Source organism: Hippoglossus hippoglossus, chromosome 22, assembly GCF_009819705.1.
Source record: "Hippoglossus hippoglossus isolate fHipHip1 chromosome 22, fHipHip1.pri, whole genome shotgun sequence".
Lineage (NCBI taxonomy): Eukaryota > Metazoa > Chordata > Actinopteri > Pleuronectiformes > Pleuronectidae > Hippoglossus > Hippoglossus hippoglossus.
In genome coordinates, this window is record NC_047172.1 from 24,059,390 (window position 1) to 24,087,061 (window position 27,672).

General features: G+C 40.2%; 1 protein-coding gene and 1 long non-coding RNA gene across 2 annotated transcripts in view; both read left to right on the plus strand.

The window, feature by feature from the left end:
• Positions 1-24,028, plus strand: part of gabrb1 (gamma-aminobutyric acid type A receptor subunit beta1) — a 50,202-nt gene extending 26,174 nt beyond the window's left edge. Inside the window, exons 4-9 of the mRNA XM_034575465.1 lie at positions 254-474; positions 10,768-10,850; positions 14,821-14,964; positions 17,473-17,625; positions 22,262-22,515; positions 23,272-24,028. Coding sequence (XP_034431356.1) covers positions 254-474; positions 10,768-10,850; positions 14,821-14,964; positions 17,473-17,625; positions 22,262-22,515; positions 23,272-23,613 — 1,197 coding nt within the window. The 3' untranslated portion in view covers positions 23,614-24,028. The remainder of the gene's footprint in view (positions 1-253; positions 475-10,767; positions 10,851-14,820; positions 14,965-17,472; positions 17,626-22,261; positions 22,516-23,271) is intronic.
• Positions 24,029-25,760: 1,732 nt separating this feature from the next.
• Positions 25,761-26,184, plus strand: LOC117755571. The gene is made up of 2 exons (XR_004612619.1): positions 25,761-25,836; positions 25,897-26,184. It is a non-coding gene; the product is annotated as an uncharacterized LOC117755571 (long non-coding RNA).
• The last annotated feature ends 1,488 nt before the right edge of the window (positions 26,185-27,672 follow it).

Sequence of the window (27,672 nt, forward strand, 5' to 3'; positions counted from 1 at the left end):
TACTTGAAGCAAGAAGCATTGGACTGTAGTGGTCGTAGATGATAGAAGGTAGATCTGAATGTCTGCATAAGTGAGTGATGATTGATTTAATTGTTTTACATAATTTGTCCTCATGGAAGCATCTACATGATTCTTTAAAGCGGCCAGTACTCATTCAATAGCTTTTCTTACAACACCCAGGACATTGCACAGGATGTGATTCATCTGCATGCAGATGTGCTAACCTTCCTCTCACACCATGTCATTCCTACAGGACTATACCATCACCATGTACTTCCAGCAGTCCTGGAGAGACAAGCGTCTGTCCTACACAGGCATCCCTCTTAACCTCACCCTGGACAACCGAGTGGCAGACCAGCTGTGGGTCCCTGACACCTACTTCATTAATGACAAGAAGTCCTTTGTCCACGGGGTGACAGTGAAGAACCGAATGATCAGACTGCACCCTGATGGAACTGTGCTCTACGGTCTCAGGTGAGAGCTGCTCCCAGTCTTAAACGTGTAGCCCTGTCATGTATTTGCACCATTAAGTGGGAGGTAAGGGAAGTAAGCGGTTGTTAGTTCAGTTGAATTCACACGACACAACTTGCAGCCCAGTCTTCCATTCACACACATTTTGGAACACACAGAGAAAAGCCAGAGATCAGAGACAACTCAGCGTTCATTCTGCTGTTGGCATCACTGAGAACTCCTCCAAGACACGAATAATGAGGCTCCCCAACACATTGCCTCCTACACTAGATTCCTAGCAGGCTAAATATCTAGAGGAATTGTCAACAAATACAGTCAATCAGAGCAAGACAACAGGGTAAGCAATGACACTGATGTCCATATCTCATTGTGCAGAACTGTTTTCATTGAAGACTAGCACCATTAACAAATCTCTACTTAAACAGCAACAAACAAATGTCATTGCCTACACCTGCATCACGATAAAAGGCCCCCTCTGGTGTGCCAATACTTTAATTTGGAAGAGCAGCAGCAGGACATGTCACTGACCTAAGGCAGCTCAAACAGCGCTAACTGTAGGGAAGTGATCTATGATGTAGTTTCTATTTGAAAATATAAACAGGAACATAGGACTGAAACTTTAGAGGTACAAAAGATTTGAGAGCTGAAGATAAATAAAGAGACAAAATGAGCTAATGGATTGGTGCAGCTGCATGCTTGATGCACTCCCTGTGAGAATCATAGGGGTTTGCAGTTACGGTGCAGTGCCTCTACCAATCATCTAGTAAAGTTGGAACTACGTTTTGTAATGTATAGTAAATGTTTAAGATGAAAGAATCAGGCATTTTAAAGCTGAAAAGCTTTTTACGAAGAGGAGCAACAAAAGAGTTTAGTCACATTTTCTCAACACCAACAAATCCTAGTGAGAATATGATTTTCGCCCATGTGTACTTATAAGAACATTTTGGACTTTGGTCAGCAGCAGCAGATTAGCATGGAGTAGATTCCTCATATGACTCCTATGAGAGGGTAAGTGTTGCTCTGTGTGCATCTGCTCCTGAACTTTGAGGGAAAACCAGCTGGTGAAACATTGACACAGCCTCTCCCGGTGTACACACCGTGCACACACCGTGCACACACGGTCCTGCTCTCGACAGCCGAGCACAGCTTTGATGAAGTGGGTCTCATGTTAACTGAGGAAACAGTGAGCCGATCACTGTCAATAAGTCAGTCCTCAGAGTTCAAAGTCCGAGGGATGAGGACGAAGGAGAGGGACGATGACTTCACTGATTCTTTAGCTTTGAGGTAAAGCTGCACATTTTATTAACACATTCTGACATTTGATTCCTGATTGTACAGTTTGTATCACAGTGTTTCAGTGTTTATAGCGTCAATGACCATTTTAGTGGTTGGATGTGTTTTTATATGGACTTCACTATGTTCTCCTCGTGTTCTCATCACTTTTCCCTCACCGACCAAAGATGAGTGGGATCTGCTGCCGAAACAAATAAATATGTAGCAAAAATAAATTGGCTGTTGACTTAAAAACGTTACTTAACCTCTGTTTGATATATTTTAAATTTGATCATCTATTCAAAATGTTTTTAAAAAAATTGTAAATCTGGAAGTTGTGATTTAAAATTGAAAAGTGAGTTTTAATGTAAGAAAATAAAACATATTTGACACTAACAGATACACCCAGGTTTATCTGTTAGTTTAGGGTTTAGATTTCTTATTTAATGAAACTCCTCAGTTTATCTATAGTACTTCCTTCTCACATTTACAGTATTAAACTGTCATTTTAAGAGGTCCATTATGGAAAATCAAGCATAGCACATTGAAAATAAATAGAAATTTGTTACATTTAAAGATGATTTATTTCTTTTATTTATTATGTAATTGCTACATAGCCATGACATTAGTAACCTACCAACTTCTACGTACTTAAATTATAAATTGTTACCCTTCATGTTACAGTCACACAGCGTTCATTTCATATTTAGATTGGTAGCCTTGATTTATCTAACGAGTCAGTCAGGGAGCGACAGCCGAGCAGGGAGCAGAGGTCTGACTGATGGGTGGACGGCTGTACACCAGGACAGACTCACACTGCTTCACTTAGGCCCAAACAGGAACAGGCACATTGAAAAGGACAGAGACCTGTGGCTAGATTTGTCCAAAAGCAACACTAGATGGCCCTGCCTTCATGGCTGAGTGAACATAGGCCTTGTGGGCTGCCCGCATCGTTTCTCTCCTTTCCTCTTCATTCTTTCCATCTAGCTTATTTAACCACCTTCCCCCTCCTCTTTTTTTCCCTCCCCCTTTTAATACTGCCCTTGAACTTCCATTCCTCAGAGGAGAGAAAACATTACAGTGATGAAAATGCATAAAACGGACAGGACACCGTCAGTCCTTTTTAGGGTCATATTGTTAGCTTGATACACTCGCCATTTACATTTCTGCCTGTTAGTTAAACACGTAGCAGTCACCTATATGCTGTCATTCAATAAATCCTTGAGTAGAGGACAGTTTAATGACGCATCTACATGTATGTTGGCTCAGCTCACGCCTCTGTTCAACTCCCCATAGATCCAGTTTGCTCTGATGGAGAGGATCTTTTGACTCCAGGTGAAAATATTTAACGAGAAGAAATAAACCTGCATGGACTAGATTTTACACCGATTTGTCATAATTAGCTGGACTACAACAGCAATGATCTGTGACTGACTGACAGACTGCAGAATGTTGGCGCTTGCTCTCTTACGTCAACAGGAAGTGCGACTTGTTCCTGTTGTCTGCTCGGAAACTCTCAGCTCTGGTGTGAGCCACATGCCCATCATGGGAATGTGCAGATAAAGCAGAAACTACCAGATATAAGCCGAGTTAACACCATCTGACCACGCTGTCAGCCGCCCGGCAGGAGGGACACTGTGGCAGAGTGTTTCATAACTGAGCTGTGACCAATGTCAACTTTATGTCCATGCTCGGGCAGTGTTCATTCTAACCCTGTCTGTTTGCTTGTGTTAATGCTCGGGGGCTACTTCCGTGTCCTTCCGAGTCCTCCTCAAATAGTTCTACAGTATACTGTCACTTTTTATTGTTTGTGTGCTGGACGTTGTGTGCAGAGCTTTTTATAAAGAGTCTAGGGTGCAGAGTGAAGTTAGAAAACTTTGCGTTCATCCTACCTGGTTTATCTGCAATGAAGATTTTATAGTCAATGTTTTTCATGTCGGCTATTTTAGAGGTCTCACACAATCCCGACTTTTCAAAATAAAACTCTGTAATTCAGCTTGATATGAAGCATTGCAGCAACTAACCTTGTGCTTTTATTTTGAAGAAAACTTGCTAAACAAGAAGTAAATGTTGTGTCCATGAGCAAGATCAGCATCCACGAAAGCTGTAAATGTTTTTTTCAGTTTAATATTGTGAAGTAAAAACAATCAGATGATCAAAATGATCTGCCAGGACAGATATTATTGGCCAGTTGCTAACCAGTGCTGTAGTTTATCGCTGCTGTTGTTTATCCGAGGATGTAGAAGAAGACATGTTCAAGTCAGTCCAGAGACTGCTGCAGAGTGCTGGTAGGCTGTTTATTCAAAAAAAATAATTCTATTAAACGTATAGTTTTTACAAATTCGACACTTCTCTCCCTCGGGCAATTTACAATACACATGCCAAGTGTAAAGATATGGATGGTGCAAGATATGCATTCCACATTCAGAAAGTAAGGCAGAATTAGTGGAATTAGTGGGTGGAGGAACAGTTGAATCTTTAGTTTCCCATGCTCATACATAGTCCAGTCATATGGGTTCTTAACCTGTTTGCACACTGAAGTTGCACATGTCAACCTGTAAAACTGACAGACATTGGATATGGATTCTGTCAGTCTGATTACATTACATTACAATAGTTACTTATTATCCATACAATGATTTATTCAATATTTATTTTAGTATTTGTTAATGGTGTGTAATCACTACTTAATCACTGCTTTCTCTCTTCCTCTAACCTTAAATGATCGTTTTTCACATATTTTCTCAATTTTCCACCTTGGCTTCATATTTTCACAGTTTCCGATGAAGGGGACATGGACAGTTTTTCACACTGGCATGCTGCAGAATCATTATCCCCTGCCGGCTCCCACAATTATTCATCCAGTGTGCTCACTGCTGACACAATAGCTATATTTAGGTTTCCCAAAATGACCTCACCCCTGACTGGCACATGCACATGTCTGTGGGTAATGGCTGGACACCTTGATTTGGGAAAGAAGACATGCAACACATGCACACATGTCATTGGTGTCCCTGACGCCACAAGGATCAGACATGTTGAGCTTTGACTGATGGAGGACGGCTGTCGTCGGAAAAAAAAGACAGACCAGTCAGGTTTAGAATGTGGTGCTTGGCCTGTGCTGATGCAAAGTTATAAACTTTCATAAGAGTAATGGTGCTCACATGTGATTGTATATTATATATAATTTGACATGACAACTGGCATCTATCCACATATGGTTTAAGGACATTTCACTTGTCCTGTAATGGTCTGAGGAGAGATAGATATGATTCATGAGAGATAGCTGTCATTGGGACTGTGGCTCAGGAGGTAGAGCGGGTGGTCCACTAATCAGAAGGTTGGCGATTCCCATTCCCAGTCTCCCCCATTCTGCATGTTACTGAAGCCCAAACTGCCCCTGACAGCAGTGTGTGGTGAAACTGTTCTGTAAAATGCTTTGAGTGGTTATCAAGACTAGAAAAACACTATAAAAATACAGACCATTTACCATTTTTTTGAAGCACCTTGTAATTATAAAGTGTATTATTATTATGGATACATTTAAACATTGCTTGATCTTTGCAAAGTACTGGGGAACCATTGTTGCTGTCACTTAAAAAAAATGTTTTTCATTCCAGGACATGTCAGAGTGGTCACTGTATAAATCTTAGGATACACTAGTTACCAAAATCCATTTTATTCACATTTCAGGGCAAAACTATTTGTAAATGTAAAATAGTTGTTGTCGCCATCTCCATTTTGATCAAGTACAGAGAAACGACACTTACCTACTCTACGGAGGCACCTGCAGCATAGGAACCCCACACTGAGAATCAGAATCCAAAATGGCTTATTTTTCATTTTTAAATGAACTAATGTCCATGACTTTTAACACTTCTCCATGTGAGGTGATGAAAGGACCACTGTAATGTACCTGATTCTAATGCACCTACCTTTGTACTGTATGTATGTGCAGCACTAAAGGAGAGCTCTATCTACAAATCCTTGGAATAGGATCTAATTTGCTGCTACTCGAAGGTGGGACGTGTTGTCCGTACTACTTGTACCCCAGGTCGAGTGTAAACTGTGACTGGGAGTCCATTGAGGGAGGGATGGTTTTATGTTGGGTTGAACATGAATAACTGACAGGAACAACAGCATTGGGAAAATGTGATTTTAGTCTCACTGTGCTGTCAACCACCACGTACTGGGCAGAGGCAGTTTGACCTGCCGCTCTTCTTCACCCTGCCTCAGACAAAACAAACAACCTAAAGCCTCTCTTCTTCTACTGTTTTGGTGTAACATCAAAATTCATTTGGCCTTTTTAGATATTGAATACTCACATTTCCCTAAACCCAAGAAAGCAAGTTGGAACATGACAAGTTGAACTGAGTTGTGTTCAAACCCCAGAGATGTGCAAAATAGTGCAAACAGATATTGATAAAACAAACACCACACTGCCAGTGTTCAATTTCATGTGTATCATTTTATATTTTCTTTCCATCTATACATTTTGTATGTTGTGTGGTACACGGTGTATTCGCAGCCCAGTGCTACTTATACTAACAACTCAATAAAAGTATAGAACTACACTTTACTGCATTCATAGACCAGTTTGGCAGCAACACGTGAATTATGTTTCATGAATAAAATAATAGACATGTTTTCCCTCAGATAATTATGGAGACTGGGAAAACAATATATATTTTTTAGCATTACCACGTGCAATATTACCTTCCAACATGTACTTTATTACATCCCTTTCATTGATTTATGTGCAATACATTTTTTTCAATTATTATCCTGTACAGAATTATTAATATTGTGTGCAATACTATTTGTATTCATCATGTGCTACACTACTTCTCATTTGTCATTTTCCATTCTACTTTTTCTATCCCTGTTTTATTCTGGTTTTTAGTTCATTCTGTTGTATTTTTAGGCAGTGGTCCTCTCTTACTCCTCAATACATATTTCACACAGTTTTACTCCTCACTTATCTTTTTTGTACTATTTTAGGCTCTTATTCTCCTGGGAGAGGGATCCCTCACACGTGGCTCTCTCTGAGGTTTCTACCTTCTTTTTACCCTGTTAAAAGGGTTTTTAGGTCGTTTTTCCTTACTCTTGTTAATGTTTAAGGGCAGAGGATGTCACACCTTGTTAAACCCTATGAGAACATTTGTGAATATGGGCTATACTAATAATATTTGATTGATTGATTGATTGTTATTGAAACTTTGGAGCAAGATCTGGTACAAAAATGTCCTTCATGATTAACTAAGGTTTATCTTATCTTATCTACAATTGTAGGAGTAACTGGCCCTACTGTATATCTCAGAACATATTGAAGTACATTTTCAAATTGTGTCGATTGCCACTTATATTCTGCATAAAATGTTTTGCAAAGCAGAACGCTACACAGCACCAAGACTTTAAGGATCTGTCAATGTGCGACTTTGAAAGTGATGGATCGCTAGTGAGGACTCAATGATTCAGACCACGAAAGGGGTGAAATGCAACATTAGCAGTCCTTTCTGATCAGTTATAAAGCTGACACTCTATTTTTAGAGTCCATGCTCTGTGCACCTGCTTCATAATTCATCTAGTGCTGGCTAATGTGCTCAGTGTGTCCAGGACATGGGTCGACAGTCCAAGAATACTCAACAAGGTAAGAGAAGGATGAATATTCATGTGTTGAAGGGCTTTTTATGTCCTGACACTGCACCAGCTGAGGAGGAGGAGACGTGCGTGTAGCATAACACTCACTCAGCAGAGTGAGGAGCGACGATCGAGGAAAGTGACCAGTGCATTAGTGGATTTTCTTTTTGGCTCCTAAGTCACACTTGTCGTCCCTTTTCTCTTACCCTTAAAGGTACAGTACCTGCACTTGTTTTACAGCATATTTGTTTATACATTTTATTGAAGATGCAGGTAATACAGATACATGTTAAGTACATTTTCATGCCATTTGTATTCATGCCGAATAAAGCCAGCACTGTTCCTTTAAAAGGAGACTCTTTCACTACTCTTCACTGACTCTTCATCACTCTTCATCACTCTTACTGCTGAGGGTGGAACTGATTTGTTACTTGTTGTGCCTTTATTAGATACAGGCAGTGATGAGAGACAGGAAACACAGGTTGAGAGAGTTAAGGAATCACTGCAGTAAACGGTTCATTAGGCCTGGGAGTCAAACCGGCGCATTTGTCCCCATGTGATATGTGCCCTGACAGTTTGGGTATTACGTCACCTCAGGATCTGGGATGGTTTCAACCAATGGGAGCTGTAAAATGATGTGTTGTTGCTGGATGTGCTGGACATTACCATACTAAGTACTGTATGTTGTAATTACTCCCAGTTCCTGTGAGTGAAGATGACTAGAGCTACACTAAATGCTTACCAGATATCCTGGTTTGTCCTGAATTGACCTGTATTCAGACTAGGTGCTCCGCATCCCCCAAAAAATATCTGTAAAACCCCCAATTGTCCTGGTTTTCATCATCATTAGAATAATAAATATTACATTATGATTAATTTAATATAAATGAATACCCTTTTAGCATTTGGACCGCTTATCCATTTGGGAAATTGGGGGTGTAGTGTAAAATGTGTGGACCCCCAATACGTCAATTAGCATATTCATGATGTCAGACTTTTATCTGGCTGCTTCCCTCCTGCTCTCTCTACTCACATATTTATTTCCATTGCTTGCAGATGCATTCTTTGTAAGCATGCAAGTCCATTTCATCTGTGTAATATATATTTATAGAAAAGTGAGATGACAGTTCACAAGAGGCACTAGATTTCTATTTTCATTCATTTATTTCAGTTGAATTCCTTAACTCTGAATGACTGTGCTAAAGCGGTTGAGGCCCTGTTCGGGTTCATCACCCTGATGTTCGGTGGGAATTTCCTGATGGATGTAAGCAAAAGCAGAAACAAAAATCAATATTCAAATGCCTGTATTTAAAAAAGATCACGCTTTACAACACAGCCCACCTGACTGCACATGTAATTCGATACTAGTACATCAGTGTGTTATGGCTTCAGTGGGAAAACTCAGCTCAATATGTTTTAATGAGACACTTTCCTGTCGCTCAGGAGTGTCATGATTAGTTGAACAAGAAGAAACTGGCAGAACTCACTTTTAAACATTAGTAAAGACATTGGCAGTGAAAGGTATCGCTTTATATTGCTTTTATAAATTGTGGGTTCTTCAGCTTATTCAGAAAAATACGTGTTGATTTTTCTCACACAATCGAACAAGTGTGAACTAATGGCTGAAACGCATCACATTAGGACTAGATGTTATCCACCAGTTACTTCCAAGTCATTTCCAAGCTGATTCTGTGCTAGCATCAGCAGACGTAAAACAGCTGTGCTGCAGGATTATGGTTATATTTACATTCAAACGATGGACCACAGAGAAACTTAAAAAACTCATTCCTCCATCAGCTACCTTATTGATTTGAGGGTAAAGGGGGGCTGGAGCCAATCGGAGCTGACACTGGGCGAGAGGCAAATACAGCACGGTGCTGGGTACAGTACCTCTCACATGTATGTGGACAGCATTTCTTTGTAGCCAAACACATCCCAAAAGGAACACATAACCTGCTCAGACAGTATATGATGTTGGACCTTTCCTTTCACAGTGGCGCCATGATGGCACAGTTATCACTGTCCCTTCAGGCACCCACGTTGTATAAATAGCAAAAACGATCTTCCCATTTGAGCACCCATGGACATGTTGGTCTTAGAATCAGGTGCAGCTAGTCACATTGTCACTTTCTTAAGGCAGCAGATAGCGTTTGTGTGACTGACCAATGTGAACCTAAACATAAGTGGGTGCCCAACACGCACACACTCTGCGTGAGATATGTTTCCAGAGCAACAGATCAAGCCCTTGAGTTGTACTCTCATAAACATAGACATGAACATACATTGATCACACTGAATAACTCATAATGCATTTGAATTTAATAGGCGTGTTACAGAAAGCCATCATCATAAATAAAAAGGGTTAATGTTGACATAGAGCGCTTTGATTTGGATCTTTTAAATGTCATTATTTTCCAGGTTGTTCCTCACTGCCTATAGTGAAGAACTCACTCTGGTGCTATACACACACCTCTTTCTAATGTATAGTAGGTCTGCAGGGATCATTTGTCTTGTATATCCTCTGTGTTGGCTAATGTGCACTTTTAATGATTGTAACTGCATGTCAACAAGAAAATTGCTTGTTCATAGCCCCTGTGATTTATTTTCCCATTACAGCATATTAAATGTAATGTGACTAAATGGTTTTAGCGGTTAGCTGGGATGAGGTTGAATTGTGTTGCTGTTTTAAACAAATGATTATGGCGACTGCCCCTTTCACTGGACAGCAGCTATAAGCAGTCATACGAGGGTCTGCCTCTGCTCCTGGACTGACCTACAACACTAAATCACTGCAGCCTCACTCCCACCAGGAACTGTTAGTAAAATAAAATAAATGACTCATTAATTCTCTCTTTCTAAATGATCAGACTGAAGTGTTTCCTCCTTCAGATGTTAGACTTCAAAGGGGGGGAAGTCACGGGTTCCACCCGATTGCCTGGATTTCTGTGTTAATTCGTAATTACTCAGTTGTAATTAAGATTGAACAGGAGGCTTTTCAAAGGGAGGGGAGCTGCAGCAGTGATGTCAGCAGTGCAAAGGCAATTATGGGAAAGAAACAGATAGTTCAGCTCCACTCGAGGTGTAAAAGGATTTGTCAGATTGAAGGCTGAGCAGATAGGAAATGTGCAGTGGGATGCCACATGTGTTTGAGGGCTACACTGACTGCATTGTTCCTTCCTTTATAAAGTCAAGTTTTTCCTGCAGGCACCAGGAAAGGAAATGTTTATCTCTTTTGAAACTTGAATGCTGGATGTGTTACTGTGTTGACTGAATCACCAGTGTGTGCAGATAAATGCAGACTATAAGGAAACAGAAGGCCCCAGAGTGTTCCTGCTTGACATTTCTGCTGAATGCTGTTTACAAGTTAAAACCTTTCTTTTTTAGAATCACCACGACAGCTGCCTGCATGATGGACCTGCGCAGATACCCACTGGATGAGCAGAACTGCACTTTGGAGATAGAGAGCTGTAAGTGCCACAGAGTTTGTGTGTGTTTGTGCCTGAAGAGTCAACGCCTTTTAATTCTGGTGCTTTTTGACTTCTGACTGACGTCATGGGAATAAACATAAAGTCATGTGAGAATCAGCTTTATTCGCCAAGTATGTGTACATATACTAGGAAATATATCTCTCTGATTCTTTGAGATTGATGGATTTAAGGTAGTTTAGCTTTTAAATTCACTCTGAGACAAATTGAAACTGGACAAAGACCCAAGCTTTCTCCAACTGGTTGTTTGGTCTTCAGTGGACTGACACTGCAGAGTTTGTTTGACCCGCACCAAACATGTAAAGTGAGAATGTCACCTTCCAAACATTAACATAGAACAGACGTCGCTACAAAATCTTCTGACGTCACGGCGTGACTTTTTACACATTGTTTAACAAGTTTGTGACTTATAGATTTAAGGAACCATTGGAATTTGTTCAGTTAGAACTCAAACTTTCAACCCACTAAGGGGGAAAAAACGAATATATTGTTTGTGGTCATTTCACTAATATGTATTTAGTCAAGAAATAACCCTAACACCGAAAGCCCGTTGGTACATTTCTGTTTCTGGCCCCATGGTTCCCATTCCACACGGACCTATCCTGAATACATTCAGGGATCCGGTTCCTGATCCACTTCATATGGATCTTTTTCAACAGAAATGAGCAGCTGTTCTACTCAGAGCTCCTCACCCTGAGCTCAGCCAACCTGCAATGGACATTCATTGTCACCACATGGAATGATACTCACATTTTTTCAGTCACTATAACCAAAGCTAGTGAGCATAGGTGAGGGTTGAGATGACGGCTGACACTGTCATGCACTTGTAGAAAGACAATGTAGAAAGATTTTTAATAAACATTTAAATGAATACTCAACTGGAATATGTTTGGAGTATTAATACTCACCACCTATCCTAGAAAGGTGGTTCCATCGGAATGTAAAAATTATCAACGCACTCTTGCAGCGATAATAATTTCAATCCTCACTCTTCCAATAAACCACTAAATGCACCACTTCAGACAGAGCTTCAGTGCTGTAGCGTGACATGAATAGTGAATCAGTGTAGGGGAGAAACTGTCTGGGACATACTGAACATACAAATCAGTGGGAAAGAAATGTTATATGCCTGTATGTCTCTGACTTGCCCACAAAGGAACAACATATTTCAGACTGTTAAGTTTAAAAGATACATGACTATAACGCAAAGTATTTATTTAATACGAATTTGAACCGTGCTATATCTGGGGTCTAGCGGTAACATCGCGTGGAAGTTGGAAACCACAGCGACCTGATACGCTTCACCAATTGAACCCTTGTGTTTTAATATGATTACTAACACGGAGCTTAAGTGCACAAACTAATCAGCCACGTTGGGGTTGTTAAATTCCACCTCCCTGTTAATAACTTTAAATGATCCTCTTCCATATATCTCTGCACTCAGGTCATGCTTCGCTTTACACCAACTAATGCAAACTGGCATTTCTCCTTAAGTGTGTGCTGCAGGTAAATTATGGATGCTACCTACATGTACATTTGAAGCCCCCTCACTGTATATGCACAGAAAGAGTAGGGGCTCAGTTGAAAGAGAGTGTGTGCCAGTCTTCAGGTGTATGACATCTGAATTGTGATAAAGTATAACACTGTATTCAGTGAAACCAGGGCAATTCATTCTTCCAAAGACATTTTAAGGGCAGAGAATCTGCACTTTAGCACTGATCATCACTATAGGACTCCGTTTCTACATGGATCCACTTAAATGTGAAGGGGTCTCTGATACTATGATGAATGAGTCTGCTAAGATTAAGACCTAAATCAGGCAGGTGGAGTTATGAGCTCAGCTTAAAGGTGAAGATCGATGGCATCTTGGCTAATTTTGGTAGATTTGGTTACTCTATGCTCACACAAATATACGATGGTCATTATTCCAAGCTGAGTATTATTGATAAAGAACAAGAAGGGAAGATGTTGTTAAAAGTACATTTTCAAAAACAAATGTACGCTTAGCAGAAAAATATAGTAAACTGTCCAAATTCTGACTGCATTAAAATCTGCTATTGTTAGGAATGATAGAGAATTCCTTGAGCTAAACAGTAACATGTCTAATGATTTAGATTGGGTTTTTTTACCGTCACATTTAAAAATCCTATCTTGTGTCAGATTTGAAGGTCTTCTCACATAAATTAGGTGGATGAAAAAAGAACAGATGGCAAAATCATAATGAATCCCTCCTAATAAGGAGAAGAAGCTAATTCCCTTAAATCCTGCTGCTGTCTTTAGATAAGATGGAGGATCTGAAGAGAGAGACACTAGCTGGTCCAATTAAATTGTTCTAATTACTGAAAGGGCAGCAGGCCCTGCTCCACTATGGCGTTGGCTGTAGCCATAACCCAGAGACCTGTCAGAAAAAGTAAAGGAAATGCTGTCTCTCTCTTTTCTGCTCTGTAAAACTCACCCTAATGATTTAAATAGTCTTTATTGTGAAGATGTTTATTCTGCTCCTCTTAAAGATATTGCTGTGACACTTCCTAAAGATTATGTCATCTTTAAGAGTGGACCAAGAGTAATTCACTGTTTTAACTAATATTCAATCAAACTATATTTCAATACAGAACTTGTAGTCAATTTTTGATTGTTGCTCCCTTTTTAATAGATGGTTCCCGGCACTTTTTGAATGGTACTTAATTTACAGTTGCATTATTGCAGTGGACAAATACATCATGAAATCTTTTCGGTAGAATTGCATGTCCACGTCGTAGTGTTACTTAACTGGGAACATGCTGTGCACATAGTTATGGTTTCCCTGTTCAAATGAATGGCCATGACCCTCCTAGTTGACCACAGAACATGGGGGGTGCAGGATCCTCCCCACAGTGAAGGCTAGATGAGCGTTCAGAAGGACCAGGAGGTGGTGGTGCAGAAACATCAGACAGGCAGCTCATACATGTAGTCAGGTGTGAACAGAAAGATTTGTAACTCTATTGTCTATTTCTTAGTAGAACATTATCTTGGGATACGGATATGAAGGAAGGAAACAGGAGGTCTATGCCAATGTTTGGAGTGGTGTAAATGTCTGGACCTGGTTTGCAACAGTGCTGCTCTAGCGCACCTCATTAAATGCTATACAACCACTGACCAAATCTTCCAGTCCCGGCACATCCACCTCGTTTTCTTCTCAGATGCGCACCGGGTTAGAAATGTTGCACAGGTTGCTTTTGTTAAATGGGGACACTATAGAAATCCTCAAAAGCTTGAGGCCAAAAGAAGGAGGAGAGTGACAGTTCTAACTGATGTTATGTAGGGGGCTATTATTTATGCAAGGAGTATCATACCACACAAAGAGGAACCATGCACCTGTATGTGATGTGAATGGACAGATTCATTCTGTGGCTAATGCATCTTTAATATAGTCCTCTATGGTGTCTGGGGCAGAGAGAGAAGAGAGACGGCCTCATGGTGGACAAGAGCCAGAAAGGACCTCAGTTAAACAGCTGGGCTATAGTGGTGGAATGTGGCTACACAGCCTCTGCTCAGCACCTTTTGCAAATCTTGGTATATACCGATAGAAAACAAGACAGGTCACCAGAAAATGGACGTCTGCACTGTTCATTGGAGAAACTCTTTTTAGCAGGAGTCCTCCTGGGTAGAGTGATGGTCCCTGCACATGCATTAGAGATAAACCATCGAGCAGCAGCTTTTAGAATGCAACATCTGTAGCCTTAGGATACAGGGTTTCAATATGTAACTAATGCTCTTGACCTTCAAGAGAAATGTACCTAGTGAGAAAATGCTTTTGAGTTCCAAGTTTAAAATGGCAGGTGTGAAAGCACTACCTCATCAGAGTGGGACGGCATTCTGGTCATATCTACACTGTATTGTGCCTGGGTCCCAATGTGCTGGTCCATGTTTTTTAGATGAAGCTGAACTTGTTGTGTTCCCCTGCCTCACTTAGATGGATACACCACGGACGACATCGAGTTCTACTGGCAGGGCGGAAGCAACGCAGGCTCTGTGACCGGGGTGGAGAACATTGAGCTACCCCAGTTCTCCATCATAGACTACCAGACCCTCTCCAAGAAGGCTGTGTTTGCCACAGGTAACAGTCGTATCTGTTCAAGCCCAATGTCATTGTATATGCTGTGCTGAGCTGTAGTCAGTCAGTCTCGCCTGTGTTCACTGAATCTCCACATCTCACACACTATAGCCGCTAGGCCATGGTGCCTAAAAGCTGCTACCTCACTCCTCTGTTGCTTTTTTAAACAATAATGTTAACAATTTGAACTGAAATTCCCTGTACTATAATTAGTATGGTATGATTATGGTAAATTAATCTTGTACTTTAGACACTGGGTTCACCCAGACACGTACGACATAGGTGTTTGTTTGCTGTTCTAAATGAAGGCAACATTATTAAACTGTAGGTGAGGACAGCAATGACAGAGTCTCACCTCAGGAGCTTGGGACTTGGTTATGTATGTAACCACCAACATCAACTGAAAAGGGGATAAATAGGTTCCCATTGAGCACCATGCAAGTGTTAATTTAAAATGTGTGTCAAATTTGCATGAATGAATCTGAATATAATAATATTAGCAACTGAATTTGGTAGCCCTAGCTTGTAGCCCCATCCCTATCTTCTTGAGTTTGAGTAGCAGCTGGTCAGAGGATCTGAGAGTCGTAGGAGTGGAAAGGGGCACAGGATCTCAAACATGTTATATGGGGGCCAGTCCATTTGAACCTCTAAAAACAAATACATTTAGTAATATTCCTAAGCGGAAAGTAACAACAGTTCACGGCAGCTGTGATATGTTTGTCATATGTCAACACAGGGTCAAATATGACACCAAGATTTTTAATCTGGTAAGTACGCATAAGTTTTATTCTCTATGGAGAGAGAGAACAAACAAAACAACATCTGTTTTACTCTTGTTTAAATTAAGGCAGTTTTTTGCCATCCAGACTTTTAGTTACTGGAGACAGTCACGAAGAGACTTAACTGCGTTGTTGTAGTGTTCATTGTCAGCGGGCTCTAAAGGGAGGTAAAGCTTAGTGTCGTCTGCGTAGGAGTGGTATGAGATATTGTACTTCTGGTAATTGGGACCTGAAGGTAGCCCTATAGAATGGAGTTTGACTGAATGTTACCTAGAAATAAAAATCATTAACATATGAGACTCAGGAACCATACTGTTTTTGAAAAGTTAGATTAAAACTAACTCTATATGTAACTAAAAATTGATATTTTTAGTTTGATTATATCTACTGATATGCCGGCAAGTGGCGGTGGTGTTTCTATTACAATCATTCAACGTACAACATGTCAGATATTATTCCTGAGGGAAGGGACACACATGAACCTCATTTAAGTGTGACGACTGATCAAACCAAGTTGGACAAGGTCTGTTTCAGTCTGGTTCAGTTAGTATTGATAGTCGGGAGATAAAATCATAGTGTGTGATATGTAAAGACTTATCTTCAGCCTTCAGACGCCATCACTGTTTGTGGTTTTCTCTCTGCTGGCTATAATTAACTCAGAATACTCAGTTCAGAAAATAAAGAAATACTTAACTAGCATGCATATTGCGTGGGGAGAAGGACCCTCCAGATTCAATGTGTTCAGTGGATTAGGTTCATCTCAGGATCTCAACCCAGGATGTCTAATCTATACCTCCTCATCTCATTGATGACCCACACTGTTTTTGAAGTTTCGAACATGGTGGGGACATTCCACGTTCCAGGTCGGATCTTAATTTTGGTTCCCAAGCAGATTATCCACTACAGGGTCCAGTGTAGTAGCATTCAGGGTTGGGTTGTTGGCCCCACCCCCAACCCCCTACCTGGAGGACAAGGTGAGGATTTTGCTTGGTAAGACCTAACTATATAAGCCCCCGCTAATATAGTTATTGTTTGAGCACATGGATCCAAGGATACAGCACAGGTTAAAACCGGTGCACACAGAGCCTATACATGCTGTGATCAGTCCTGCATTTCACTCTATGGTAAAAAAGTGAACGGAGGGATTCAAGTACAACATTTGGTTGTGAAGTGTTTCAGTGAAAAAAGGAATTCCTATAAAGCAAAAGTCAGTGGATCAATAAAATGTTGCGTCATTGTCGCACTTTTATTTGTTGAGGAAACATTAACTTTTAGAAAATTATGGGGGAGCGTTGAGGAAATGCTTTTGTCCAGAGGTTAAACTCTGTTCTTTATTTTCACAGCAGAGATCCAGGTCTCCACGGATGTGTTGATGACTGATAAATTAACCACATTTGGTGTAAAGACAACACTGGTGCTCTGTGTCAGTCAAACCTCTTTTTTAATTCTCTTTTTCCTCTATTATCTGCGTTATGTGTTTTATGACATCATCGTCGCTATATATTCACTGCATCTTTAAATTCACTATATTATAACTGTAATATAAGTGAGAAGATGTTCTTTGATTTTGCTCAATTTAATGTAGCTATGTGTACATTTTAGTAAATATCGCAAGACTAACAACTTGAACAGCTGGTTCTTCTTCAGCTTTTTTCCAAGGCTGGAAGATTGCTCAGACTCTTCCTCCTATTCTATATTCACTCAAAGCAAACTCATCGACTGTCTTCCACAGGCTCATATCCACGTCTGTCCCTGAGTTTTAAGCTGAAGAGGAACATTGGCTATTTCATCCTACAAACCTACATGCCTTCCACCCTGATCACCATCCTGTCCTGGGTCTCCTTCTGGATCAACTATGATGCCTCGGCGGCCAGAGTGGCCTTAGGTCAGTGACCTTTTTATTTCTTCACAGATCAGCTGCAAGGTTTGTGAGTGGAGTGGCTGTACATCAAATTTCTCCAGTTCTCCAGGTTTGATTGGTGCCTCCCCCAACTGTAAGTTTGGAGCTTTCCAAAGATGTTCAGTTGCATTAAGATCAGGACTCAGAGGAAGCCTCTTCAGAGTACTCCAATGTGCCAGGACTCATGAATGAATCAGAGCTCTGTGACAGTATGGTTAGCTCCAGAATGCTTTTAGAACCTTCTGATTTCATTGATCCCTGCACAGTTCCATGGCTCCCTGTGCCAGACACAGCAAAGAGACAACATAAAACTGAGCCTCCTCCATGTCTCACAGTGGGGGTGGAGCTATTTTCTCTAAAGCTTCATTTTCTTCTTCTGTGAACATCGAGCTGCAGTGAGTTTGCCAAAAAGCTCTATTTTTAAAATTCTGTTTTATCTAGTCACAGGGACATGAAACCGTCTGGAGTTCCTTTAGCCTTTATCTTGACTTGGATTGGCTATTATTTTATTCCCTGTCTCTTCTTTTTCATGTCCATGTTCAGTGTGGTGCACACAATAATACCAGAATGAGTATGGGCTCAGATTATGCTCAAAAAGATTTTAAGGTTGTAAAGCCAAATTCTAAATAATGGACAAAAATAGGTTGTTATTAGTGCATATCTGTGCATGTAGTATGTAGTTGTGAATCATCCCTTGTAAACCTGTAAAATAAACTTGCACGAGAGATTTAAGTCTTACACGTGGAGAAAACATTTATTGTGCAGGAATATTTGCATCTGAGTGAATATGTAGGAAATATTTACATTCATGAAAATAAGGTGAACGTGAATATGAATACAAGAAACACAAAGACAACGTGAAAAATAAATGTTTTTTTTAACAAACGTATACAAAGCCGACGTTTTTACACTGGAATCTGCACAATGACAATTCAATCACAAAGCAAAGTCCAATGAGGAGGTAGAGTGACAATAACTTGAATGAATATGATTTATGTAGCGAAATGCTGATGCTATCCTGCTGCCTTTATGACACTAAAATTCAACATAGAATCTTTTTTTACTACATGCTTCCTCTGACATTCCAAAAAAAGTCTTTATGTGGAATATCTTAAAGCAACCTGTGACACCTGAAGGTTGAAATTTTAACCATCCAGAGAAATATCAACATCTACACAAATACAACATTACACTAATACGACTGAAAGGACTCTGGTGGATTTAGTATCAAATGTGGCCTGTCAACACTTTAGACTACCCAGCTCTAACCACAAAGTCAATCCTGAATTCAAATTGCAATCGGGGCGAGGGGAGCCTTCTGGGTCAGCTGGCCTGCTACAACAGCCTGAGTTACTGAGGCGACAAGGGCACATCAAGTTAATGGCCAAACCATTTCAGTTTTTATAACAGCAATAAGTCTCCCATTACTGGAGTCGTGTCTGTATGTGAGCCAGAGGTGAGTCCGAGCACAGCACAGCTACATAATTACTCCCACTTTGGTAGATTTTACAGGAATCTACTCTCCAATGTGAAGCAGTCATCATCCGTGATAGTACAGTACATACAAAACGTTAAAGTGAAGGCAAAGGGTAAGACAAGCTTAACTCAACCCAAATTTGACATAGCCAAAAAATTGATTATAACACATAATTATACATGGACAATCAATTGCAAACTACACAGGATTTGGCTCAACTTTGTGTCGGAGACTTGCTCACCCATTCGAACCTTCTAGCATAGACACAACCCAACATGTGCTTTACATGGTGTATAGCACGATTTTGGACATGCAATGTCCTCATACACTGTCACAGCTATTTGTAGCTTCTCACATCTTCTTTAGTGTCTTTCATAATCACCATCTCCATCCCATGACACATACAGCAGTATCTGGTCAGTATCTGGTCAGTATCTGGTCAGTATTTGGTCAGTATTTGGGCAGTTCCAAATTGGCTGAACTATGAGCTTAAAATGGGTTAAAAAAATTACAGTTTCTACAGCAGTCTTAACTTACAACCCTTTTCACTAGATTTGGCCATTTTGAGACTTTTTAAAGATTTCTTGTTTGGGAGAGAGCAGAGTGTCCATTGGACCAATCAGCAGTCAGACGAATGCATGGCGTTGTACCTTGAATCTGGTGGAGTTTAGGGGTTACAGCCCCTAATGCTCCTACTATCACAGGGATCACATTTCATTTCACCTTCCACATCTGTTCTAGCTGTCCTTACAGCCCTTGGTACTTCTCAATCTTCTCATGCTCCTTTTTCCTGATGTTACTATCCGCTGGGATTGCAGATTTCCATGAAGATGGCAATCTTCTTTGTCCTCCACCACTATGTCTGGTTGGTTAGCCAGCAGCTGTTTGGTAGTCTGGAATCTGAAGTCCCACAGGATCTCAGCTCTGTTGTTCTCAATGTCCCATCAGGGCCTGGGCACCTCTAATCCATACTCGGCGCAGATGTTCCTGTACACTAACCCAACCACTTGGTTACCCCTCTCAGTGTAAGCTGTGCCTGCCTGCATGTGACACCCTGCTACTTTGTGCTGGTCTGTCTCAGGGGCATCTTTATATATATATACTGTATATATACAAGTTTATTTAAATATAAATCATAGAAACTTGACAATTACATTAAAGAATGTTTTTTGTGAGTATTTTACATCAAAGTCACTCCTTTTGGATGGAGTGTGGATCATTCCACACTTGGGGTGGTTACATAAATAAGACTATCTAACTGACCCATCACAAAACTGCAGTAGACCATTTGTTAGTATAGCTAATATCATAATTGGCAATTGTGTTTGGTTCTCATCTGGTAATCCTGTGAAAACAATTATTAATAAGAATACTTTGCTAAAGTGTATGATTTCAATCACTGGAGTGACTAAACTCTGTCCATCTACATGTAGAGCTCCTCCGCTCCCTTGTCTAGTTACCAGTGGCTGCCCGCATTCGCTTCAAAGATACTAGTACTTGCATACCGTTACGGTTCGGGCTCAGTCTACATACAGGACATGATTAAACCTTACACCCCAGCCCGTCCAATCCGCTCTGCATCGACCAATCGGCTTGCTACTCCTCTTTCACTGTGAGGGACAACTAGCCACTCAAATAAAACCAGGACCCTCTGCTGTCCTGCCTCACAAATGGTGGAACGAGCTCCAGATTGACATCAGGACAGCAGAAAGTCTACACATCTTCCTTCGCAGACTAAAGACACATCTCTTCCAACTACACCTTGGTTAAGAAGATGATGTCTAATACGTCTACTATGGTGTTTATATAAATAATATAAAAAATATGTATATATATTATTTTGATATGATATGGCATATGAAAGTATCTTAGGAACGTAGGAATCACATAATCAGATGCCCATATTCATGGTGGATATGAGTATGGGCAATAAATTATTCTTTATGCCCATATTCTTTCAACCCTTTCTGTTCATATCTGAGGAGTATAACATATCAATGCAGCCTTTGATCATATGGTCATAGATGGGAATATCCATCTCTCTGATATTTACAGTAAAGTTCATTGCTTTGAAAAACCTAGTAAAACCTAAGGTCAGTAAATTCTAAGGTAAGCACTGATGTTCTGAGTCTGACTCTGGAATGAGAAGACAGTTGTGGCTGAGGGGTAGAGCGGTCATCCTCCCAGTCTTCCCCATCTATAGAAAATAAGTGCTGCTCATAGATGCACTGTATGAATGGGTGTGTGAATGGGTGAATGGTAGAAACTGTACTGTAAAGCGCTTTGAGTGGTCATCAAGACTAGAGAGGTGCTAGATAAATAGAGACCATTTAAAACATGGGAAATGCGGGCAGGAATAAATTAATGAAATACAAGAAACAAAGGATGTCCTCTTCTTGCTGTCAGAAGGTTGCCATCATGTTTTCTATAGTGGATGTGCGGAACGTGCCCACACAAGCATATCACATTGACCTTGTGATGACAATGTTACAGTAATGTGCTGATATTTATCAGCTAATGTTAACCATGGTCATCATTTCATCATGTTGGCATGCTAACATTTCTTAATGAGCACAGAACACAAAGTACAGATGAGGGTATGGTATTTAGTCATAAGCAAACATATTGGACATTATGTTAATAGCATGAGATGAAAAGTCATGCATCATCAAGTCCATCGTATTCTTTGAAGATGTATTTCAGTCTGAACCAAAAATGTTCATATTGATCATGGAATTAGAATAAAAATTGCCAACATCCTTAGGAAATATAGCCTGGGGATGTTCAATGTTTGTACCAAATTTCATGAGAGTCCAAAGAGCAGTACTTGAGGCATTTACCTCAAAACCAAAAAGTCTTAACCAGGTACATGACGCTCTACAAGAGAAGTCATAGGGTAACCAAAGTTAGCATGCATCCCTTGAATAGATGTACATAATTTCATGCCAATAAACCCCATTTGTGTCCAATATCCCTAGTGCCATGCAAACATAGAATGAAAATGTAAGACTGTTATTGTCATTGTCATCTTTTAAAGCACAAAGTTTCAGGCAAGTAGAGCTAACGGTGTTGTCAGTTACCAGTTGCTGTTACTAAAAGTCCCCAGTCTAACTGTTTCTACCCACCACATCTGCTTGTCTGCAGGTATAACCACGGTGCTGACCATGACCACTATCAATACCCACCTAAGGGAGACGCTGCCGAAGATCCCTTATGTCAAGGCCATTGACATTTTTCTCATGGGCTGCTTTGTCTTTGTCTTTCTGGCATTGCTGGAGTATGCCTTTGTCAACTACATCTTCTTTGGCCGTGGTCCTCACTTGCAGAAGAAGGTAGCAGAAAAGGCTGCCAAAACCAACAATGAGAATAGGAGCAGAATGGAGAGCAACAAAGTGCAGGTGGGGAGAATATATTGTGCAGTTGTCATATTTTTTTGTTGACGTAGAGGCCTGACACACAGACCAAGCTGAGCTGGCCCTCAGGTGCTGTTGGCCGATTGTTACAATGCTGATTGCTGTGTAAGGCTAATAATACCTTTTTACTCTACTTGTGGATAAGTTTCATTTACTCACCAAAGATGAAAGGGAAACTTTATACTGTAAATTATATTTCAACTCCAAAGTCTTTTGGATTAATACAGCTCTATACTCTTTAATGAGACACCTATTGAGTATTCTTCAAACCAGCCTAATTGGAAAACCTATCGTTTGACCACAGGTAAACGCAAAAGTGCCTATACCAGATGTGTTCATATTCAGGGGTAGACTGTCTCCTCAGTCAAAAAGTGACACAAGTGATTGTATTGAGAAATGTATAAAGACTGCAAAAATAATAAAGAATTAAAGATGTGTTTATCCAAAACTGTATCCAGTGCACACTTTTATAACCGGGGCAGTTGCATTCAGAGCTTTTATGCTGGTGCTGAAATGTACATCAGTGAAAACGATATTGACCCCGCTGTCGCTGCTGTACAAAAAATAAATCTTTAAATACAGACCCCTTATCTCTTACCTGAATGGGGCAGTCCAAGACATGATAGAGTTCACCTAAATAAAATGCTGCATGTAATTAGGGAGACAGCTTTTTTTTTTATTTCTGTGTATTTGGATATTGTTTACAAAACAAATTTAGTAAAGTATGGCAACTTCCCTCAGGTTGATGCTCATGGCAACATCCTCCTGACCAACCTAACCAGTGAGATGAGTGGAGCAGATATGATGGGAGTTCTCCACGACCCTCGGGCTACCATGTTCTCTTACGACAGTGCCAGCATACAGTACCGCAAGCCCATGACCAGCCGAGACCTGTACGGACGACCGGCCATTGATCGGCCAATGGGCCATAAGAAGGGCCGCTTGAGGAGAAGGGCCTCACAGCTCAAAGTCAAGATCCCTGACCTAACGGATGTCAATGCCATAGACAAGTGGTCCCGTGTTGTCTTCCCAATCGCATTCACCTTCTTCAACCTGGTCTACTGGCTTTACTACGTCCACTAGGGTGGCAGTAGTGAGCCTGTGTGGGAACACCACTACTAGTGAATTGTTAGAAAAGCTACCTAGGTCTTGTACAGCAATGAAAATAATCCATTTATATAAATACTGTTTTGGAAAGAGTAGTACTGGGTGACTTTACAATGTAAATACAATTTAAAACAGAGGTATAATATAAAACAGAGATATAATTTATAAAAATCTACTATCACTTTTACTGTAGTCATCCAAACAAAATAGATATAGATATAAATATTAGACACACTAGAGGTATGGTATTTCTAAGTCCAAAGTTGCCAAAAAGACATTGGTGACCCCAACATTATGGGTAATGGTCTTTCATTTGTTCTCTTTTTTCTTACCTTCTTTTATCTCACATTTTGCATGTGAATGCAACACAACATTTAATTTGCTTAAAGGTGAAAAAAAATAACAAGATAAAGAAGCCCAGTGCAAAAACAGCGGGTAACTAAAGAAGTGTCCACTTGATTTTGTGATTGAACCTCAGCCAGCTATTAAATAGGAGATGTTTGGGTGAATGCCATCATAATAAGGTAATCTTCATTCGGTTTAAGCTCAGTAACCTGACTGGGGTAATGTTTGTGGAGTTGGGGATGTACCATTGTGTTGAGATCCTTCTCTGACAGCCATTGTGACCTAATAAACATGTTACCTTTGCTTTTCATGATTGACATGATTTTGTTAGGATTGTGCCAAGTGCATGTGCATTTATCTGCTTTCGCACTGCAAACCAAATTCAGTTCCCTTCATATCTATTAAAAAAGCTTTGCATGGCTCTACTAGGCCCTTTATTATAATCATTATACTGTATGCTTTTGAACAATCATTGCATTTAAGATAAGCACAGGGCAGATATTAATTGGAACTCACACTAATCTCTCAAACGTAAAAATTGTAGTCAGATTTTTACCAACAATATTCTCACAGTGTCTGTGAGCATGTGCAATGCAATTTTCTTTAAAGGAAATCAGGTAAAGACTGACCAATGATGTCACCATGCTTTCAAAACCACGTTCAATATGCCAAGCCCTGATAACACATGCTGCTTGTGTTGAAATACCTATTATCAGTGTGTTGAAAATAATGGATGATTCCACACTTACAAAATAGGTTGAGTGCAATTGAAGGAAGTACTGTGTCCTTTGCCGTCTCCGGTATAATAAAGCATATAGTAAGGGTCTGGAGGTTAAGGACATGGATGAACATACAGAGAGTCTGACTTTCATACAGGAGACTGGAGTTTGTATTCTGTCAAAGACTTGCAAATAATATTTTATCGATTTGTTTCAATCCTAACCATGATCTTAGTTTACTTAACCCTAACCAAACCTTTACCATACTTTATTTTCTCCCCTTAACGTTAGCTATACCATACTAACCAGGTACAGGCCAGTGGTAATGTTGAGGGAAGAACCTTTCTCCCAAAAGATACATGTACTTGCTCAGTTGGTGTTTTGGTGATGATGGTGGAGATTGTCGACTCAAATGTTGCTCCAAATTCTCCTATAGATTTTCAGTTGGATTGAGATCTGGTGACTCTGGATGCCATACCTTATCATTGACATCATTTTCGCCATAGCCTTTGGTGAGCCAATGTTATCAGAAAGTAAAAACAACACAGTTTATTCAGTATTAATCTTCAACATATATCTGTATATGTCTGCCCGATGGCTAAAAGTTGTATCATATACAGTAATCTACAAGCAGGTTTACAGTAATTGTCTTGGTGGGATTGAGATTATGTACTCAGTGACCAGATTAGAAATCGATGACTGTCAATACCATGTTGGACATGATACCAGCTGCCAGAAGTCACAATGTGTTTTCCCATAGCCCTGTAAGTTGCTGGTGTTATAACTGACCATGCAGACTTCAGCACTCTACATTCTTAGGGTTGATGGATGGACCTGCTTTGATTGCTGCATTTGTTTTCATTTCAAAGTGTTAGCAGGATTGATTACGGAGCCTGTTGTGACCTGGCTATTTCAGCTGCATGTTCCCCAAACAAACCCTGGATATTGTTTGACATGATAGGGAACATTATTACCTCTGCCAAGGAGGATGCGTTTTTCAGTCGCGTCTGTTTGATTGTCAACAGGATTACAAAAAGTACTGAACCAATTTGCACAAAAATAAAGAAATATTTAGGCTTGATTGGCACAGGGGGAAGTACGCCTTGGTGTTGCTATCAACAGGGCTATTTGACAGGTATTACCTATTGACTTACTCTAGTAACAGGTATTACCTATTGACTTACTCTAGTAACAGGTATTACCTATTGACTTACTCTAGTAACAGGTATTACCTATTGACTTACTCTAGTAACTCTATTGACTCTAGTAAGTCAATAGGTAATACCTGTCAAATCATTAGCACCTCACACCCTGGCTTGTACAGTTTTCATGTTAGATTCATGACCTCATGGTATTAAGGTCGGAGACTCACTGTATCAACATGATGGTGCAGATGGATCAATAATACATAGTTCCTCATTGACGTTATGAGGTAAACCTGTTACCACATATTGTAATAATGTCACCACTGCAAGGTTACATTGACTGACAATATCATTTTGTATATATTGTGCTGATTAAAAAAGCAGTTCTACAATATTAATGCATTATAAGTATGGACTGGATTAAAGTGTTAATTCCTATATTGTACATAAATTAATGAATACTTAGCTGTATGTAATGAATGGCTTCAAAAAAACAAACAAAAAAAACTTTGTAAATCTGATCCAAACCATATTTGGATGTTTTTGATAGATAGATAGATACAGAGAGAGAGAGAGAGAGAGAGAGAGAGAGAGAGAGAGAGAGAGATACATAGATACAGTAGATACAGTAGATGTATGGATAGTCTGAGCAAAGCCTTCGATTCAACAGTGTTACTCTCAGTCTCAGTACACAGGACACCATACTTCCTACATTAGCACTGAACATTGAAGTTGGGTTTAAAATCTTGAGAGGAGAAATAAGATTTTGATCAAACACTAGTGTGGTTGTCTGCTGTTACACCCCCGATAAACTCCAACACATTGTCTGTTTGTGTAATTTGATTCTGTCTTGCATTGAGTCACCTGACACCTCCCACATTCTAGACCTGAGAGGGTTTGCCTCAGCAAACACTCCAACCAGGTTTCTGTGTGTTTCAGTTCTGTCGTTTAACTTTGAACCCACTGCTCTTATACAGCCCAGGTGTGGTGTACAGTCTCAGAGTTGGCCTAACCATTCCCTGTCACCTGCTGACTGGCTAAATGGAAGTGGAATTGGAGACGCTGGCTTTCATAGAGACATGCAAGGAGGGATGTCTCCTTTGGTTGTGGAAGGGTTGCTACTTTGCTGGTCTCTAAGTTTGTGTTAATGCAGTGAGGTGTGAAGATTCCCAGTGGATAAACTGCTGAGTTCACTTTAAAGGGGAATTCTGTTTTTGTTTTTTCAACCTGGGCCCTTTGTTTATAAATGTGGGTTAATCCACTCAAAAAGTGAATCCAAAGACTTTTGAGTCAGTCCAGTAGAACTTCTCCATCGGCAGCGGCAGTGGCCACAATGTACTCTTATAGGACAACTGGGACAGCTCACGAAATGTCCACTTAAAGTCTTTTTTTTACCAATAAAAGGCTCCTAATGTTATTGTGGGTCTTTGCTACGAGTATGGTAACATTACACATGGTGAATCTGTTTCTGATGGGGACAATGTCCATAAAGCATTTGACTTCGATGGCCGTCTCTTGTAGTATATGGATTAAAAAGTTCCTACAAATTGAAGCTTGAACAAGGAGAGAGAGGCAACAACCAGAGGAGGGACAATGTGCTGTTAGTTGAGCGAGACATGTGTAATGTTGTAACTCTCCTGGCAAAAATCCAGAATAACAGTTTGAGCCTTTTATTAGTGAAACAAAGCCTTTTTAGTGGACATCTCATGGATTGTATTCATTGTCCCAGAAGATTACATTGGAGCCGCTGCCATTGTGTCGAGGCTGCAAGTGTAGACAATCTACTGGATTCCAAAAGTGTTTTGCTTATAAACATATGGGCCCAG